The sequence below is a fragment of the Falco biarmicus genome, chromosome 5, assembly GCF_023638135.1.
Source record: "Falco biarmicus isolate bFalBia1 chromosome 5, bFalBia1.pri, whole genome shotgun sequence".
NCBI lineage: Eukaryota > Metazoa > Chordata > Aves > Falconiformes > Falconidae > Falco > Falco biarmicus.
In genome coordinates, this window is record NC_079292.1 from 92,118,786 (window position 1) to 92,138,002 (window position 19,217).

A 19,217-nucleotide genomic window follows, 5' to 3' on the forward strand; every position below is an offset into this window, starting at 1 on the left:
GATGGAAACAGGGCATTGTGTTTCAGGCAAAAAACCCTCAGGACAAACCAGACCCATGAACTGGAACTTTGGAGGATCGGTATGTTAAAGAGGGGGAATGTTCAGGCTGAAAAGATCCTCTGGCTTTTGCAAATGCAAAGTTTCAGGTGGCACTATAGGTCACAGAATATCACCTTCCTTGGAAAAAAGCGGAATGTATATCAACGTCGTGCTGTTGCCAACAGGCACACACAGAGCGGGCTGTATGGCCGGAAGGACAGCCTGTAGGTCAGCTGAAATAAGCTGTCAGATCAGCTCTGTGCTACTGTAGCTTCAGTCACTGCATCAAGTGACACTGGGCTGAGTGTCCCATTTGGGTACCATTCTGCGACAGAACAAGCAAACATGGGGGAGTGAACCCACAGAGGGGAGCAACTTGCCTGCACCAGCCAGGCAGGAGGGCTGGAAAACCTGTGTGTGTGCTCTGGGGAAGGGGCAACTGAGGGAGATGTGGCAACTGACTTCAAGTGTGAAAAAAGATACTTCAAAGGGGAAATTAATAATTACCTTACCTGTGGTGGAGAAGAAAAGAACTATCAGCCCACCAGTAGTGCTTGTCAGCGAGGGGAAGACCAGTGAAAGGATTGGCCTTCTGGTCAGTGTAATGGAAAATTGACCAAAGATACCAAAAAGTTGCGAGTATTTTTCACTTGCCTTTGCTGTGACGATGGATGGGTGAATACCTTAAATAGCACCAATGACAAGTGGGTAAAAATCATTCCAGATTTCGAAGCACTTAGGGAAAGTCAATGCTTTCAGACCAGCTAGGCTTGATGAAATTAATTCTATCATGGCTGGAGAACTCGCTGACCCAACGTCAGGCCCACTGGCAGTAATCTTTGAGAGCTCTAGAGAATGGAGAGTTTCAGAAGACTGGAAAAGGCCAAACATATTGGCTATTAAAAAAAAAAAAAAGAAAGAAAGAAAGGATCTGAGGAATTACTGGCCAGCCAGCATTACTTTATTGCCTGTGATACTGGAACGAACAAACATTCAGTAGACAACCCACATCTTCCATATGCTGAAAAAAGAGTCAAACCAATCTTTCCCAGCAGGCTAACAGGCCTGGTGCGTGAGGATGTAACAAAAGATGTCACATATTTTGCCTTCAATAAGGATTTTTATTCTGTTTCCTCTGACAGTCTTACAAACAAGCTATGAAACATGGGAAACTGGAGCTACTGAAATCGCTGTTAGGAGAGTGTGATGCTGATTAGAAAACTCCAAGATTGTTTTTCAGTGCTATGCTCTCTATTTGAAGAAAAGTAACAGGAAGGAATCCTGCAGAGATCTGTTCTCAGCATGGTGCTAATAGTTTATTCAGTGATTTATACAGTGGAAAGCGTGCTTATTAAATTTGCAGACAACGCTAACCTGCAGTTGGGGTTGCAATGTGTTTGGAAGACAGGATTAGTATTCAAATGATCTTGATCTAAGGGAGAAGTGGCCTGAAAGAGCAGAACACCATTTAATACAAGCAAGTGCAAAGTTCTGTGCTTAGAAAGAAATCATGGATTTTGCAAAGTCAGAATGGGAATAGCCAGGCAGAGGCCTCCATTTGTCACTGGTCCCCCTTAGGCCAGGACCTTCAGCAGAGTACTGGCCACCATCACACCAGGCTGGCTGAAGGATGCAGAGCCTGGAACAATCTTTTTGGGAACTGTTCAATGTGCTTTTCTCACCTGCCCAAGAGTTATTGAGGCCCTCTGGTATTTCAGTTCTCACTGCCAAAATATTGACGCTTCACATGCAAGGGTCCACTGACTTTGCTCCCTTTCCTGATGACTTTAGATCAGATCCTTTGCTTTCTACCTGGAAACAGAAATATTTGTAGCCTCAGGAGGATACTTAACCACCAGGAGCTATAGCTGTGGTTGTCCTGGATGCTCTGCCACCACTGCCACCTCTGATGCCTTTAGTTGCATCACAGCCTTTCGGGACTTTGGGAGTGTAAGGGATAAATGGGGCCATCCAGCTTTTCCTTCTGCCTCCTTTGCTCTGGGTCTAAGACCTTTCTAAGTCTCACTCTGCAAGGTCTCTTTCTGTACCTTCAGGTGAAGGGGCACCCATGCCTCACTCTGAAGCAATGGCAAACTGACTAAGCCATGGAAGATGCTTTCTGAAGGCCTTCTACAGGCTGTCTTCAGGCTGGTGTGAGTGATACCATGACATTTTGAGTAGATCAAAGGATTGCTTAATGTTGGAATGGTTCAATGATGAGCGCTGCTTTGCGAGAATCTTGGCGAGCCTGAAGGCAGCCAAGGGTCAAGGAAAAGGCACTGTCTTCCCAGGAGAAAAGAAAGAGGGGAAGAGAAAAGAGGATACATTTTTCTTTGGTGTGCCTTGTCCCTGCAGGCAGCAGCAGTGACCCTGGGTGCATTCCCTGTGTCCTTGCTGCTCAGATTGAAGACAGGAGGCTGTGAGGACTTTTTACAGAGCAGTCTTTCAGGGTCCATGTCCTGAACCAGTAGGCCAGGCTGGACTGGTATCCTAGGCTGGTGTCATAGGCATATACCCAAGATCCTGATACAAACATTTATAAATCAAAACTGCTTCCCCTTGACTGCTTCACTGCTCAGGCTCTGACAGCTTTTGGACTTCTGCCCATGCCTTATCTCAATCCCTACACTCCCCTTCTCCATGCCTTTGTGCAGTCTATTGTTTTTCCTAGCAGCAGCACTGTCCGTCTGTACTTCTTGAAAGTAATTTGGGATTCTGGCAAAAAGCCTCCTCCCTCTGTCTTCAGGTGGTCTTGATCACACCGAGTGTATTTGGTAGTAGTGAGTCTTGTTTGTCATTGCAGGGGCTTCATTCTGGGAGGGTTGGGTTAGTGTACTCATAGTCCTAGGATGACTGCAACTTACAGGCGGGTAGGGAGCAATGTCAGTGTATCGTGCCAGCATTAGGCAGCATGGGCAGCCTCAGTCTCCAAGTGTAAGAGTGCTTATGTAAATGTCTTTTCAAGTGTCACCATCTCAGTGCAGCTGCCTGCTAGATGTAGGGTGCTGGCATATTGGTGGCTGAATGGATGCCCGAAGTGCGCTTTCCAAGTGGACCTGCCAGCGGTCCCCGCTTGCTGGGATTTGGTCTATATGGCAGAGCAGTGTTGGCGTGCAATCGAGATTGCTTTCAGGTGGTGGGGAGCGAGCAGGCATGCTGGACACGGCAGCACTCCTCCAGTGTTCCAGCCACAAAGTGGCGTTCAGCCCATGGCACCAGGGAAGACATAATCTGAAGCTCCCCAAATGCGTTTGGTGTGGGTAGTGGATTTCCAGACCCAACTTTATCACTTCAAAGTTTTCCTCCTGTTCAGCCATGCTACTTGCTAGCACAGACCTGGCTGTAGGTGTCTGATGAGTTTCAAAGCTGCAAGGAGAGCAGTAGGAAGACTTGCTGCCAAGGAATGGTGTCTAAAACAGCACCAGACATCAGGTTTTGGACAGGTAACTGCATCTGGCAAGTCTGGAGGGAACGCTACAGAGGACCATATTCCTTTTGAAAAGGAGATGGGATTTGATTCTGCAAACCACTGATTTCTAGCACCCTAACGTCACAGGAGGCAGTACCTGTCACGCCTTCTTGTGCTTTACCCTCTCTTTTAGAGGCTGTACATGAATGAGCTCCAGTTTTCCAGGTGGCTGGCTCTTCCCTTGGAATCACACATGTAAGAAGGAGGAAGGCTGTAGAGGAGCTGGCATTTCTGTGGCTGGTCTGAAGCCATCGCGTACTTCTCGGCTAAGTGCAGGCGCTCAGCCTGCTACCGCCAGCCTCAACGTTCCAGTGACCCGAAGCACAGAACAACAGCGGTCCGTCGGCCGGGTACACGCGTGTTACACGCGCTGCGGGACCCCCGTTCTCCACATGCCTTTGCAGTGAGCCGGGTGGGACGCAGCTCCGCACCCGCTGCAGGATGGGCTGCAACTCCCCTCGGTGTGAAAACCGCCCCACCACGTTTACCGAACCTGGCAGCTCCACCGAGCGCGGTTCAGCCGAGCCCGGCCGGCGCCAGGCTCTGACCCGGCACCACCCAGTCACTGGTGACGCGGAGCAGCACGGGTGCCCATGGGCTGCGTGCACGCACCGCGCTCCCGGGGAGGCCGCGCGGCCACCGGGGGCGTGGGCGACACGGTGGGTGGCCGGGCACTCCCCTAGAGACCGGCAGCCCCAGGGACTCTGCCCCTTTAAGGCGCTGTGCGGCGGCGCTGGGGCGCCTGGCCCTTTAAGGGCTAGCCCCGCCCCCGGCCCGGCAGCACTGTGAGCCCTGGCAGCGCCAGGTACGGCACCGGGCGGGGGGGGTCTTGCCGCGCCGCCCCCTCGCTCCCCCGGCCCCTCCGCCCGCCCGGCCCCTGGTCCCGCCGCTGGGGGGGCTGCGGGGGGGGCGGCCGGGGGCGCACGGGGCTCGCTGGGCGGGCCGCGGCCTTGCCGTCCTGGCGAGCGGCTGTCCTGGCCTGGTGGCGGGCGGGGGCCGGGGCTGGGGGGGGGAGCAGGGGGTGTCCCGCTCCCGGGGGCGGAGGGTCCTCCCGGCCGCGGGGGCCGGCGGGCGGGCGGGCTGGCGGCGTGTCTCGGGGCCAGGCCGCCGCCTGAGGGGTCCGGCCCGGCGGCGGCGCCTCTGGGCTGGGGGGGGCGGCCTCCCTGCCCCGCCGGGGCTGCGGTGGCGGCGCTGACCTGCTGTGTGTGCAGGCCAGGCGGGGTTCGGCGCGGACACTCTCCCCCTGCCTGGTGCCATGGCCATGAGGGAGCTGGTGGAGCCGGAGTGCGGGGGCTCCAACCCCCTGATGAAGCTGGCCGGGCACTTCACCCAGGATAAAGCCTTGCAGCAGGAGGGGCTCCAGGGGCCGCTAGCCTGGCCCCCCGGCGCGCCCGCTGCTGCGGCCGTGAGTGCTGCCCCTCTGGCGGGGAGCGGGGGTCCGGGGGCTCGGGTGCGGGAGAGCGGGGTCCGGGTACGGCGGAGAGGGGGTCCGGGGGCCTGGGTGCGGGGCCTGCCTGCGGCTGTGTCGGCCAGCAGGGGATGGGGGCCGTGGGGTGGGCGGTGGGGGGGGGGCTGTTAGTGCAGGGAGGTGCCAGTGGTGGTTTTTCTTCTGGGAGAAGGTGCCGTGGGGTCACTTGGCTTGTGGGGGGCTGTGAGGCCAGGGCCTGTTGTGGAAGGTGCGTCTGTGGGCAGCAGGGGGGTGCTGGTCATGGTGGCGAGCCGTGCACCTGGCTGCTGCAGGCTCTGACCCAGAAGGTGCTGGGAGAGGAGCTGGACAACCTCACTCGAGGTATTCCTGCTCCTTTAGCTCATACGTAGGCTGGCAGCTAATGCACAAGAATGCTGACAGCCCTAAGCTCATGGAAGAGGAAGATGTAAACTAAGCAGGGTCATGGGGTGTGCATGTGGAGAGGGGTACGGGGTTAAAGCTGTTGGGATAATTGCACTCTATTCCCTGTAGATATCCAAACCCCTGGGAGTGGCCACCGAAGATGAGGTAAGAACAGATTGGTGCATCTTCTTACTGTTTTTCTCACCAATACTGTTTGATGTTTTTCTCTGTACCTGGTATTAATCTTCCCTTCTGACAAACTGATTTCTCTCTCATCTTCCACGGTTCTGCCCATTCATCTTCTACGCAGTGTTTGTAATCCACCTCTGTCTTTGGCAGCTGGTTGGAGAGTTCCTGCAAGAGCAGAATGCCCCTTTACTGTCCCGTGCACCCCAGACGTTTAAGATGGATGACCTGTTGGCTGAGATGCAAGAGATTGAACAGTCAAGCTTCCGACAGGCCCCTCAGCGAGGTAAGTGTAGCTAGAGTAGGTGGAAAGCTGGAAAAGATATTAGTGTTACGGTTAAGCTCCTAGCAGGGTGGTTCCCATCTATTCAGCTGGAGTATCTGGAGTATTGTTTCCAGATTTAGGCTTCCCAGTGCACTGACATACTGGAACGAGTCCAGTGGACAGTCAGTAAGGTGTTCAGGGGCTGGGATACGCAGTGTAACAGGAAAGACTGAGGGGACTGGGTTTGTTCAGCCTCAGGAAGAAGAGCCGAAGGGGTAGGGTGGGTGGGTGGTAGGGTGTCTAGTTGCTGTCTTCAGCAGCTGCAGCCAAGATCTTTGCAGTGATACACAGCAAAAGGGCAAGGGGCAACAGACACAATGTGCAGAAAGGGGAACTGGCTGGATGTAAGGAAATGTTTCTTCCCTTGGAGAGGGAAGTACTGGAATGGTTCAGTACTGGAACAGGTGCCCAGGGAGGCTGGAGAACTGCCAGCTTTGGACAAGTTCAGAAGTTACCTGATGAATGCCCTGAGCAACCTAATCTCTAGCTTTAGTGTTAACCTGCTGTGAGAAGCTGCCCAGAGGTTCCTTCTGAGCGGAATCTTTCTGTGATTTTATTCTAGCAAAGAGAAAGATCAGAGATGATGAGGGTGAGCCTGGAACACTTAAATGATGCCTTTGAGTTCTCCAGTCCTCACTTCTGTTCTTTTTAATTCTTGTAGCTCCAGGTGTGGCAGCCCTGGCACTGTCTGAAAACTGGACCCAGGAATTCTTGGCTACAGCAGATAGTGCTGGTGATGTCTCTTCAGATTACAACGAGGCTGACTGGTCACAGGAGTTCATCGCTGAAGTGACAGGTGGAGGGTCCCTTTTGGAATTTCTGTCAAGATGCTGCCCAGTCACATGCCTGTGTATAGTGGAGAGTTACTGAATGTGAAACTGGAGTAGTGCTTTGAGCCCAGCAGTCAGTGTTTGCTGTAGCAGCTTTAATGGGGGGCGGCAGCGGGGGAAGCTACTTCGTGATGGTTTAGCCGAATTGTGAACAGTGTGGTGTGGAAGCTTTTATTCAAGTATAAGGGTCTTTTGTTCTTAGTTTAGCTTACTTGGAGAATTTAGGAGAAGCAAGCTATTCAAGCTGTGGTTCAACCAATGCAGATTCTGGAGATGGTCTGATACTGCTTCTTGCTTACATATTTTTCTAATTCCCTATCCCAAGGCTAAATTTGCCTTTGGTACAAAGGTAAATCTTGTTTAGTGTGCTTTGGCCCAATACCTTTTGTCAGTTTCAGGGAGGTGGAGGGATGTTGCATCTGGGAAACGAGCAAAAGAAATGTTTCTGGCCCAAAGGTTAAACCTGCTGGTTCAAGCAAGCCAGCAGTGTAAAAGCCATCCTGCATTGTGTATAGAGCTGGGGCTGGAAATAGGGTCCTTTTGTCATTCACAACCTCATCTGGAAGTTATCAGTAAGAATTTAATAGATGCTCTTCTCTTCTCCAGGAGTGGCTACTGCACCAATGAGAGCCAGGTCGTCCTATCCTTTGACCTTTGCACTTTAGGCTTCTGGGAATATAAATCAGCATTTACAAAGGTCTTTGAGAAAATTCTGATAAAAACCTAGTGCTTTGTAGGCTGTGCTTTTGACAGAGATTCATAATGCATTGCTAATTTTCTTGACCTACATAGTGTCCCATGTGGAGCAGACAAATAAGTTGTGAAATTAAAGTAGAGAATCATGAGGTTATTGGCACCGCAGTGACATCTGTATTAATACACAGCCTGAACCTCAGGCTTGATCTTTAGATCAGAATATACAGAGTTAGAAGAAACAAGCTTAAACAGTCTTTCTTTGAAGAGGTCCTTCTGTATGTTAGCTAACTGTGTGAAGTGGAGAGCACAAAATCTAAAGTGAATACGAGTAATGGTCTACCTATCTTACTCTTCCCCCCCATTCTTCCTGATGTCCTATGTAGATCCACTGTCTGTGTCTCCTGCCAAGTGGGCAGAAGAATATCTGGAGCAGTCAGAGGAGAAACTGTGGCTTGGGGAATCGGAAGACCAGTCTTTGGCAGATAAATGGTGAGTTTGTCTTCTCAAAACTAGTTATTGCTGTTAGGCCCTTGGGTGGGTGAAGTCTGGATAGGTGACAGAAATCTGCTGTGACCTGAATGCTCTTGAATTGTGTAACACAGATTGATGTTCTCAGGCCTTTGGTTTCAGAGAAAGGAGGAAACTATGCTTGGAGACTGAAGTGTTTAAGATATCCTAGCTTTTCTATTTTCTAGTTCCAGGAAGATACTGTGATCATGTAGGCTAACTTAATCTCATGCCTAATGCAAAGATCCTTAAAGTGATTTCAAGAGAGTTCAGGCAGAACTTTTTTCCACAACAGGTACTCTTTTAGATTTAGAGATCTCAAGTGCTAGACTCGACTAGTACTGTAAACTTTCATCACTTTATTCTACCTATCTGACCAACCACATCCTCTGCCTGTTTCTAGATTCAGCCTTCCAGACATTATTTTCATGTGGTTTTGTGTGGTAGTTTAAAGGACAGTCTGCTACTTCAGATCTTTGTATAGGTACCTGTTGACTACAGTCATGTTTTTCAATTAAAGCAGCAAAACACAAGCAAGCGTTTTGGGCTGCTTAGGTCTTTCCCTAAAAGAGATTTTTGCATATTTGGATTCTCCTTCCTCCTGGCTTTTGCCTTTTCTGATACTGTTACCGAAATCTCAGAATGAAGAACTTACCGACACCAATGAGATGCAGATAAGCAGACACTTCTTTATTGATGGCCGGGTGCGAGAGTGAGTCTCCTCATGATCAACGCACACCAAGCTTCAAAATCATACATCATATATAGAACTTATTCATACATATTCATTGAATAATTCATGCATAATCATAATACTTCCCAAAAATCATTAACATACTGTCCTCCCATATCCGATTCTGTGCAGTAAAGGTTAGAAAGGTCCAGAAATGGGTCTGGGGTACGATTTGGGTAGGTGGTATATGAGTCAGTGGTCACGATCTCCCCCTGCTGGAATTACCTTTTACTAAAGTTCACGGTTTCTTGGCAGGTAACTACAAATTGTTCCAGTTGACTCTCCCCAGCTCCCATTAATTCTATATTCTGACATTTCAATACGCTTTCTACATACAGAAGACTAGTCAAGTACAAAGAAATCTGTAAAATCCCAAATTTGTTACCTAAGTTTTAAACAATGATTCTAGCCCATTCTTCTGGCCTTGGTACAGGGCTGTACAAAGGATTTCATAGCAGCTTTTACTGTGCATCTACAAGTTTCATTAAAATACATCTTTTATTCCAAATGATTTTATAAAATCAAATAAAGTCAATTAATTCTAACTTATTAGCAGATCTGTAACAATACCTTTCTGAAAATATGGACATTCCTCAGTTATTGCTGCCAGATCCAAAGACTTCACCGAGACTGAATGTAGTGGTAACACCTGGAACTGGTGCTATCCTGCTGTAAGCCAGACAGCACATTGAGTTGTGTGCTTACTGTGAGCCCTCAATCCTCTGCGGAGCTGATGCTTTTCCAAGGCACTGTTCCTCTTCCATGAGCACGACCTACTTTCTTTGTTCCTAGACAGATGACCTTGTTTCTGGTGTAGTGCTAAAACTCGCAATGTCTGATAGCATGTGAGCTTGCCAAGGAATCCAGACAGTTCTGCAGAACTGTGCTGTCACTGTAGTTGTTTAATTCTGCTACTCTTTGTGTCAGTCACTTGCATAGTTAACCTTGGAGCAGTTTTGAATTTTTACAGGTGGATAAAGGTATTGAATCACTTAGGAGAACCCCAGAGTCTTTGAGGAGGGGTAGTATCCCTCAGTACTGTTGTCTGGCCCATTGTGTAGACTGTTGTTAGTGAAACAGTTCACTGTTGCCTGGTATCAGACTTATCTCTTTCCCTTTTACTGCCTCTGAACGCAGGTATGAGGAATATCAGCCTGAGGATGATCTTAAGAAAACTGTTCGTGATTTCCTCTCTGAAGTGGATGATCCAAAACTCAAGAATTCTGAGGTGAGCAATTCCCTGACTGAGGCTCACAGGTAGCTAGGGTGAATAAGGGGTGTGGGGAATTGAGAAGGGGGAAAGCAGTAAAGGAATAAAACCTCCTGCTGTCCCGTGTTTCCATTTCTTCCCCGATTCCTAGAAGTTGAACTCCACAATCTGCTCTTAGATATTGTCAGTCTCTGCCACATGACTCTGGTGAAGTCCTGTCCTTTCCACCTTTTCGGGCCTTTTGTGCTCACTTTGCAGAGAGAAGTCCTCTTAGTGAAGGAAGGCGGGTGTGGGCAGAGGGCTTGTTGGCAAAGCGTCTGCCCAGCTCCACCCTTGTTTCATTTCTCTGCCACAGTTCCTAAAGTTTGTCCGCCAGATCGGAGATGGGAGGGTATCGATCGAAGCTAATCAGGTGACCCACAGAGACCAAGATCAGGCAGAGCAATGGGCAGCTGAGTTTATACAGCAGCAGGTAGGAGCCCCAGCCCTGTGTGCTCTGAAGGAGGAAAGCTTTTTGCCACAGCGCAGCCTGGGAGCAAGGGAGAATGGCAAGTCCAGCTCTCAGCAGCGCTCTACTAATGGTTAGGTTGGGGGAGGCAAGGGGGGGGCTGTTGGGCTCTTCTTAGCAGAGTCTAGCCAGGAGCTGGGAAGGTGTTTGGGCAGCGTGAGTTCTCTTGTCTCCTGTAGCACCTGGGAGGAATGGGATACCCAAATGAATGCTTTTCCACTTCATAGGCCATCAGTTCTTGCTGATGGGGAGGAGCGGTCATCACCGACCCTCTTGCTGTTTTGGGATGTGCCCTGATGTTGCCAAATTCTAAAAAGAAAAGTGTGTTTCTGTTTCCAACCTCCCAGGGGGCATCTGATGCCTGGGTGGATCAATTTGCGCGATCTGGGAACATGTCAACTCTTGATACGGAATTTGAGCAGGCCAAGACTGCTGTGGAGGTAAAACTGATGGAGGCGGAGGGCTGGGGTACCAACTGAGAGCCCATGGTAGAGTTACCTCTCTCCTTTGCAAGTTGTGAGGATGACTAAAAACATTTAAGACGGTGTTCCCTGGGATGTCTGTAGAGCTGAATTTATGGTTGAGATACTCTAGTCATGTGAGATACTCTAGTCATGTTCTGTTCTCCCCTTCAGTCAGATGTGGACTTCTGGGACAAACTCCAGGTGGAATGGGAGGAGATGGCCAAGAGAGATGCAGAGGCTCACCCTTGGCTCTCTGATTATGAAGACCTCAGTTCCTCCTCATATGACAAGGTAATAGAGAAGGGGGTCTCTTGGTCCCAGCACTGTGGTGGACGGCCTCAAGGAGACTGGCAGTATGTCTTCCTTGCGGGTGAGCTCCACAGGCCCCAAATGCTGCTAGGATTCCTTCTTGCATTGATCTTCTGCCGTCACTTGTACCCTCATGCCAGATCAGCTAGGGGTTAAACAAATACCTGTGCTTGCCTGCAAATGCTGTATAGTCCTTGTCTTGCACCAAATACTAGTGAATGCTGGGGTTCTTTGCAATGAGTGCAAGTGTTGTTGCTTACTCTCTCAAGCTGATAGGACACACACTGAATGTTTAGTCTCTGTTGCAACTTATTCCAGGTCTGGTTTGGGGGAATTTTTCAGCACAGAGCAGGCAGGAAGAAAAGCCACTGTTCTCTGATCCGCTAAAAATCAGCGTAGAGGACAAGGAGCTGGCTAGAAACACCAGTCTGGGTGTTTCTGATGCACCAAGACTAGACTGCACCGTACTGTAGAGAGTGCTTTTCTCCCTAAGCCTGTCTCCTATGCTTAGCATCTGTCTTCCCTGCTAGGGTTACCAGTTTGAGGAAGATAATCCCATGAGGGATCATCCAGATGCGTTTGAAGAGGGGCAGAAGCGCTTGGAGGAAGGTGACCTCCCCAATGCTGTCTTGCTCTTTGAGGCTGCAGTGCAGCAGAAACCCGATCACATGGAGGTGAGTGAGAGCAGAGACAACAGGCCTTGGCCAGGTGTCCTGCTACTTGAATCCTTCTCTTGAGGTGAGGTGTCAGGGGGTGTGTAGAAATCTCACTTCCGTGTTACGAGCTGTGCAGGGTGTATGAAACATGTAATTTTTCTGTGGCTCTGAGTTTGTAGCTGATGTATGTGAATTCCCAGGAGGGCTGTGGGCGAGGAGGTCACAAAGCCTGCAAGTCAGAGTTGTGTGAAATCTTTGGTGCACGTGGGGCTGTGCATGGGGCCAAGACAAAGAGTTCTTGTCTCTTAAGTAGCTTCTGTGGAAGTCTTTGTCATTGCAACTTTGGAGGTGATTATGGGAGATAACGGCTCTCAATATCCGTATTAAAGACTAATCCTGCACAGCTCATTAGACTAGAGGTCCTGGCCAGGTCTTCCATCTACGTGCCAGGAGAGGATGTAACTTGAAAGTGTTGAGGGAGATGGCTTGGATGTCTTCAGTCATCCATTGAAGCTGTGGGCCAGAGAATGATTTTTATATTGAAGACAAGTTTCCAGCTCCTAATTCAGTGAATACTTATTTCCATAAAGTACTTCAGCTTCTGCAAGATGGGTTGAGAAATAGAGTAGTCTGTGCGCCTTTCTCCAGAGGTAGAGGATGTGGACATTCTCAGCAGGAAGAGGAAGAATGCAAATACACCCATGTTGGCCATTTCTGGAGTCCCTGCTTCATGGACACAGGGATGCTGAATTCTCGGTGTGTCTGAATCAAGCCCTGCTAATTGTATATGACTGGAAATAACATAATTTGTTAATCCTGAGGCTTAGATGAGTAACCTCTCGGAACAGAGCTTATTGGCTTCTGGGAATATGGGCATCTAACTTTCTGGGGTACTGGGAGTAGGTGAAAAGTAAACAAAGGTTTTGAAGATCTACCTTAGCTTTAAAGTGGTCAAAAGGTGTGGCCAATGTTCCTTTAGAATTGTCACTCTCTTCTCATAGGCAGCATAGACTGCAGGCTGAGCATAATAGGGAGAGAGGTAAAACTTTAGGGGAAGAAAACTTCTGGCTAGCTGTATTGAAAACATGTTGAATACTTCTACTGTAACTCTGCAGAAAATACAGGAGAAGTCAAGACTTCACAAATGATATAGTGATCAAATAGGCTTGAACAATTAATTGCTCTGAAGGAAATGTCATGGTTGCTTTAGTCCAAATCACAATTTTACCTTGAATCTCAGCTCTTCTGCCTGCAGAACACTGTGCAGTTATCACTGGTCAGCTCTTCCTGAGTTGCAGCTAGCTATATGGTGAGGTATTTGAGGCAGTGGATTGCCTCTTTGCTAATGAAAAATTGCCTTCCTTGAGACAGCAGGATGCTGCATTTTGTGACCTGTGTTCAAAATGCGGGTACTTCAAGCTGACAGTCCCGCCAACTGTCTAGCCTATTTTTGAGCAAGGGGTGTAGTTAATGTACATAAAGTGAATAGGTACTTTGGATTTAGTGCCTTAATTAAATATTCCCTATGTCAGCAGCCTGGAGATGGAAGTGACTTTCATGTACTGATCTCGTGATGACTGAAGATTCAGTAAAATGGCAGTGCTTCTACTTTCAGGTCTGATGGTCAACTCGCCAAGATTGTCACTTGCTAGTGGACCGCTGCACAAGTATATGCAGCTGCCTGCCTTGGGGGTCCCCTTATTATTAGCACTGTTACAATGCCATTTTGTTCTTGGGGAAATAAGAGATCTACTTTTCCCTCCTTCCTCTGCAATGTGACCACAGTTAGAAGTTAAAAGTGGAGGTGCTGTGACTTCAAAGTGTAAAACTGCCATCAAACTTGGCAGAGCTTCGATAGAGCTCCAGGTAGACATTTGCTTCTTTTCACTATAACAGTGCCAGTTTTATTGGCCTTGAGGACCTACGTGCCATAAAGTCTATATGTCTTTCAAGAGAAACTTCATATCTGTGGCTAGTGTATACTTGCATATACTTGGTCTCGCGCTGAAAACGTGCAGGATAATATGGTGGATTTAATCTCTGTGTCCGTGGTTTATCAGCCCAGCTTTTTCTCTCTATGTGAAGTCTGACTTTGTGCATCTCTGTCTCTTCCAGGCCTGGCAATATCTGGGAACCACCCAAGCAGAGAATGAACAGGAGCTTTTGGCAATCAGTGCTCTCAGACAGTGAGTGTTGCCGAAGAGCTTTTGAGTGTGACTCCTTGTCTAGCATGGTGCCACAAGAACCATATGGCTAGCGTGGTGTGCTCTGTCTTGGTTGTGATACATCCTGTATCTGGGTGTCTCCCAGGTGGATTTAATACTGTATTCACTTGTCTGTCTTTGAACTGCAGGTGCTTGGAATTGCAGCCTGGGAACCTCACGGCACTTATGGCTTTAGCAGTCAGCTTCACCAACGAGTCCTTGCAGAAGCAGGCATGTGAGACCCTGCGGGACTGGCTACGCCATAAGCCGGACTATGCCCACCTGCTGGAGAAGGAGGTGGAGGAGAGTGTCTCGGGGACAAACCTGGGACCTTCCAAGCGTGTCCTAGGTTCTCTACTATCTGAGTGAGTTAGGGTTACAAATTTCAGCCTTCAGCTGACAGGCTTCTTGGAGGGTTGGGACTGGCCCAGGCAGGAGCAGAGGGAGCAACCCAAGGCCAGCTCTCTCCACAGCACACCAATATCCTTGTTCTGTGCTTTTCCAGCTCGCTCTTTGTGGAGGTGAAAGAGCTGTTCCTAGCAGCTGTGCGCAGCAACCCCTCAACTGTCGATCCTGATGTTCAGTGCGGCCTGGGTGTCCTTTTCAACCTTAGTGGCGAGTATGAGAAGGCTGTGGATTGCTTCAGTGCTGCGCTCAGTGTGCGCCCCAATGTAAGAAAGTGCGGACTGTGGATGCTGGAGGTACCTGGAGGTTTATGGGTGAAGGTCTGGGGGGAGGTGCTGCTTGTATGAGGTATGCTTTTGGAGTGAAGGAATAAGATAGACACATGGGGAAGGGAGGGGGCTGACTTGGAGCTTAAAAAATTCCAGTTTATCTCAGCCCTTTCTCCCTGCCCTCTCCTGCAGGACCATCTTCTATGGAACAAGCTTGGTGCCACCCTGGCCAATGGGAACCGGAGTGAGGAAGCTGTGGCTGCGTATCGTCGGGCACTGGAGCTCCAGCCAGGATACATCCGCTCTCGCTACAACTTGGGCATTAGTTGCATCAACTTAGGTGCCCACCGGTGAGCACAGGGTGGGCAGATCTGCTGTAAGCCATGGGTGTGCATATGTTTGTGGGAGAGAGACTGTGACAGATCCCTAGGGCAGTGCCACGCTGCTTGCAGCCTTCCCTTGGCATAGGAGAGCAGAGCAAGTGTGTGGACTGCCCTGAGAGCTGTGTCATGCAGATGCAGTTGGAGTCGGGACCGTCTGAACTTTGCTTTCTGTTAAGAGGGAAAAGGGGGATCTCTGGTTCTGGAGTGGGGCAGGATCTGGTGGAGGAAGCTGTTTTGGAGAGGAAGTACTTCAGAAGCAAATGGGGGAGGGAGTATGAGATGTACCGTCTTCTCCAGTAAGCATGTGTATGCTCTCTTGTTGACAGTGAGGCTGTGGAGCACTTCTTAGAGGCTTTGCACATGCAGCAGAAGAGCCGAGGTCCGCGAGGGCAGCAAGGCGCTATGTCTGACAACATCTGGAGCACCCTCCGCATGGCCCTCTCCATGCTGGGGCAGAGTGACCTGTATGGGGCAGCTGATGCCCGTGATCTTCCCACACTGCTTCAGGCATTTGGCCTCCAGCAGTGACTCTGGGATGGGATCCCCTGCGAGTGCAGGGTTGGCCCAGCCCAGCAGTGACCTTCCTTAGAGAGAAGATGTTCACTAGGGTTCACGCATATCTTCGCTCTGGTAGGGCAGATCGTTGGCGACTGTTTTTTCAAGGACCTCCCGCTGAAGTGTGCAACTTCCCCTACCTGTCTGTTGTGCCCTGAGCATCTCTGAGCGGTTCATGCTATCACCTCCATGACTGACTGGCGCTCTGCTGGTAGGCAGATGATCCAAGTGGGAAGATGGCAACATCCAGCTCTCTTGCCAGACTGCATTTGCTGTAATGCCCCAGCGTGACTGAGACCTTACAATAGCCATTCTGCAGAGACTACCTGCTGGATGTGTCTCAAGTGCAGGTTGCTTTGGTGGGGTGGGATTGCCGTTTAGTGAAAGGGTGAAAAATTCTGGGTTTTGAGCATGGTTCCGCATGTATGTGCTTGCATGTGTGTATATGTGGGTTGCTAGGGAAAACTGGGGGCGCAGTCACCTTTTCTGGGTACTGGTAGCTTCATGGTACAGCCACATGCTAGTTTCTCAGTGTCTTTTAAGGAACCTTTTAAGAGCAGAATATTTTACTTACGCTAGGGACACAAGTGGAGGCCCTTACCCTATCAGGGTAAGAGGAGATCCCAGAGTTCAGACTTGAGGGAATGTGATAAGAATAAAAGTACAAAAATGTAATCTCCCCTCCCAGAATATGGTGGGGAAAGGGTCAAGTCTTGATTTTCACTTGATCATCTGTCATTGTTTTCCTTTGTGCAGAAGTTCTCCATCTTGTGTGTAACTGAATCTTGTTAATTATAAATATCTGTATATGATTCTGTTGGGGAAAATGTTTTTTAATTGTAAAGTATTTTGTATAATAAAGGGGGGAGAATTAAAATTGCCAAAATGACATCTTTGTGCCTCTGGAGCTGCATGCAGTGGGTAGTGTATATCACTCTGGGAGTCTAAGCCCACTGACTTTCAAAAGATAGATCAGAGTCTGAGTTTGTTTCCCCTTTTGATCCAGGTTTTGTTTTATTGATAACTCGTATGCAAATGAAGCTCAAAGGCCCTAATTTTGCTGTAGCCTTGGGCTTTAGTTCTATGAGCCAGCAGGAGAGCTTCCTTGTGCCAAAAGCGTTTTCTTTTCCTTGCTTAGGTTTAGGGATCAGTGAAGCACTCCCCACACACAGCACCACCACCCCCCCCCCCACCCCCCTCCCCCCCAATTTCCAGGTTTCCTGCTCTCTGCAGTGGGGAAAATTGTGTTACATTTTGTCATCTCATTGAGGACCCCTCCTGCTGTGGTAGTCGAGACCTGGGGCTCAGCAGGGAGCGCTTACCCTTCCTCTTCCACCAGGCACCTGTTTCTTCCTACCTCTGCCTCACAGGCTTGTTTTTCTCTCACTGCTGTAACAATCAGGAGCAGAAAGTATGGGCAGAGAATAGTTCTTGCTGTGTCTTCTGCATTCTAGCTTCCCGTGTCTCACATCCAGCCCTGTGGCACTAAAACCTACATGCACTATTCTGAAACTGCTGCAATGCATGCATAAATGATTTGCTGCTTGTGCTGTCTAAAAGGAAGGGAAACATTACTTCTGGATCCTGCTAACATGTGCTGCTCCTGGTCAGAGAACTGCCTTTTGGTTTTCACTGATCTCAATCCTTGTCAGATTCTTCTCAGCAAAAGAAAACATTAGTGCCTGTGCTGTTCCTCACCTGCTGTCCACCTGATCTCCCTTTCTCTGTTCCCTGTGGTCCCCCCTGCCACTGATTTTCTTTGCCCCTCTGCTGCACTGCATTCCTCTCTGTTCACACTCCCATTGTCACTGCTTGGCCTTCCCTTTTTCTCATCCTCAGATGCCATTAATGCTTCTCTTCTCCTTGATTTCCTAGTTGTCTCAATGTCCCTTGCTATTCAGCTTGATCTCTTGGCTTTGTGCTTGGTGTCCTTACCTATCACACATCCCCTCCTGTCTCTGTAGCTAGAGTGAGCTGTCACCATTTGTTCTCTTTCCCTGTAAGTTGTTCTTTCTTCCCTCCCCCCCACCTTAAATCATCTCCTAGCAAGTGTGCTGCCTTTGCTGAGGCCAGATCTTCACCTAGACATGAGGTCCCGTTTCAGCCTCCCAGGGCTGAGTAAGACCGAGCTGCTTCTGTCCGGACCCTGTCTAACCTTGTCCTGTTAAAAATTGTCTTTGGAAACGGCACGTTGGTGCAGGGAGCAGCAGCTGGCTGATCGTATCCGGATTGTGGGTCCTGTTCACGCCTTTTGCCTGCCCTCCAGCCACCTCTGAACCAGGCTTGTGCTGGGGCTCTGGAAGTACCTTGATTCTAGTTTGCATTTCCAGCTACACCGTCTGGTGCCAGGCCCTGTCGTACAGTGGGGGTGGTCAGCAGGTGCCGAGTATTTCAGAATCACAGGTGAGGCAGTGAGGGGTGTTTGGGGGTCCCTAATCCACTCCCCTGTCACAACAGGCCTGCCTTGGATGCTAGACCAGGTAGCTGAGGGCCTTACAAATGAGCATGCTCTGCAATTTTTGTACTTTCTCCTCTTGTACTTTCCCAAGCACACAGAGCAGCGGCAGGGCCTGTCGCCACTAGAAGCATAAGGGGAGCCCACAGGCCCTTCTCTGTTCTTTTCCAAGTCTGTGGGTGCTACAGGACCCGAACTAGATCTTTCGCAGGGCACTGGAGGTGCAGTCAAAAGGGATGGTTCAGTACATGTTCTTCCACCCATGCTTCTTGTTGTGTTTTCAGTGTTTTATTTATTTGCTGCTTCCAATAAATCTGAGAATCTCTTGTCTCCTGGTGCTGACCTTAACTCGACTCGCAGCTGGAAGGTACCAGCAAATGGAAGTCTATGTGCTGAAATCCTTATACCTCTCTCCACTGTGCTCCTCGTTAGTGTTTATGCTTGTCGAGAAGGTGGGTGTGCTGCCACCGTACACTCTGGTTTACCACTGCTGTTTCCTCACCTTGAGCTGCTGAGCTTTGTTATGATCCTGGGTTTTCTCGAGTTACCACCCCTTGATCTCTTGTTTTGGGTCCCAGGCCCCTACCTCACCTGCCTGTGTGTGCTGAAGCCTTTCCAGTCCTCTAGGAGTGGTGACCTGAACTGGGTGTTCATGGAAAGGGTATAAGGGCCAGCATGTAGTGGGTACCTGTAAGAGTCGGTCTAAAGAGAACAATATTGTCTCAACATTGCCAACAGAGACCTGGAGATGGAATGTGCTCCTCAGGGACAGCAAGACACAAAGACCCTGGGAAAGAGAACTGCGCAGTACAAGGAGTGCTGTGCTGTTCCCTGCCACCTGGGATTGAAAGGAACAACTACAATAAGGCCTCATAACAGCTGTCCAGAAGATGGATCACAACCGTGGTCATAACAATGAACCAGAAAACAATACAAAAACACTCCTGGTCTGAAGCTACCCACCTCTGAGGCAAACCACGTCTCGGGCACTCTTCTTTGGACATGCATGATAACCTGGCTCGAGAAGGCAGAGACTGGCAACAATCCATGGACCAGAGGAGGAGCAAGGTGTGTTGCTTGGCATAAAAAGATGCCTTCTTAGCAACTGAACTTTGGAGATCTTCCCCACCAAAGATCACGATGATAGGAAGGACCGGTGGGATGCTGCCTGGACCTGGGACCA

At 49.5% G+C, this 19,217-nt stretch overlaps 1 protein-coding gene across 2 annotated transcripts; it reads left to right on the forward strand.

Moving 5' to 3' along the window:
* The first annotated feature begins 4,220 nt into the window (after positions 1–4,220).
* PEX5 (peroxisomal biogenesis factor 5) lies at positions 4,221–18,360 on the forward strand. Of its 2 annotated transcripts, XM_056339089.1 has the most exons (16): positions 4,221–4,313; positions 4,720–4,913; positions 5,469–5,504; positions 5,679–5,811; positions 6,512–6,646; positions 7,760–7,865; positions 9,754–9,844; positions 10,182–10,298; positions 10,682–10,774; positions 10,970–11,089; positions 11,638–11,781; positions 13,879–13,949; positions 14,117–14,332; positions 14,473–14,638; positions 14,834–14,991; positions 15,351–18,360. In XM_056339089.1, exons 2-16 carry the CDS (start codon positions 4,764–4,766, stop codon positions 15,550–15,552), a joined length of 1,938 nt encoding a protein of 645 aa, XP_056195064.1. In that variant the 5' UTR covers positions 4,221–4,313; positions 4,720–4,763; the 3' UTR covers positions 15,553–18,360. The 2 variants fall into 2 exon arrangements, with proteins under 2 accessions (XP_056195064.1, XP_056195065.1); XM_056339090.1 differs by lacking the exon at positions 10,182–10,298.
* The last annotated feature ends 857 nt before the right edge of the window (positions 18,361–19,217 follow it).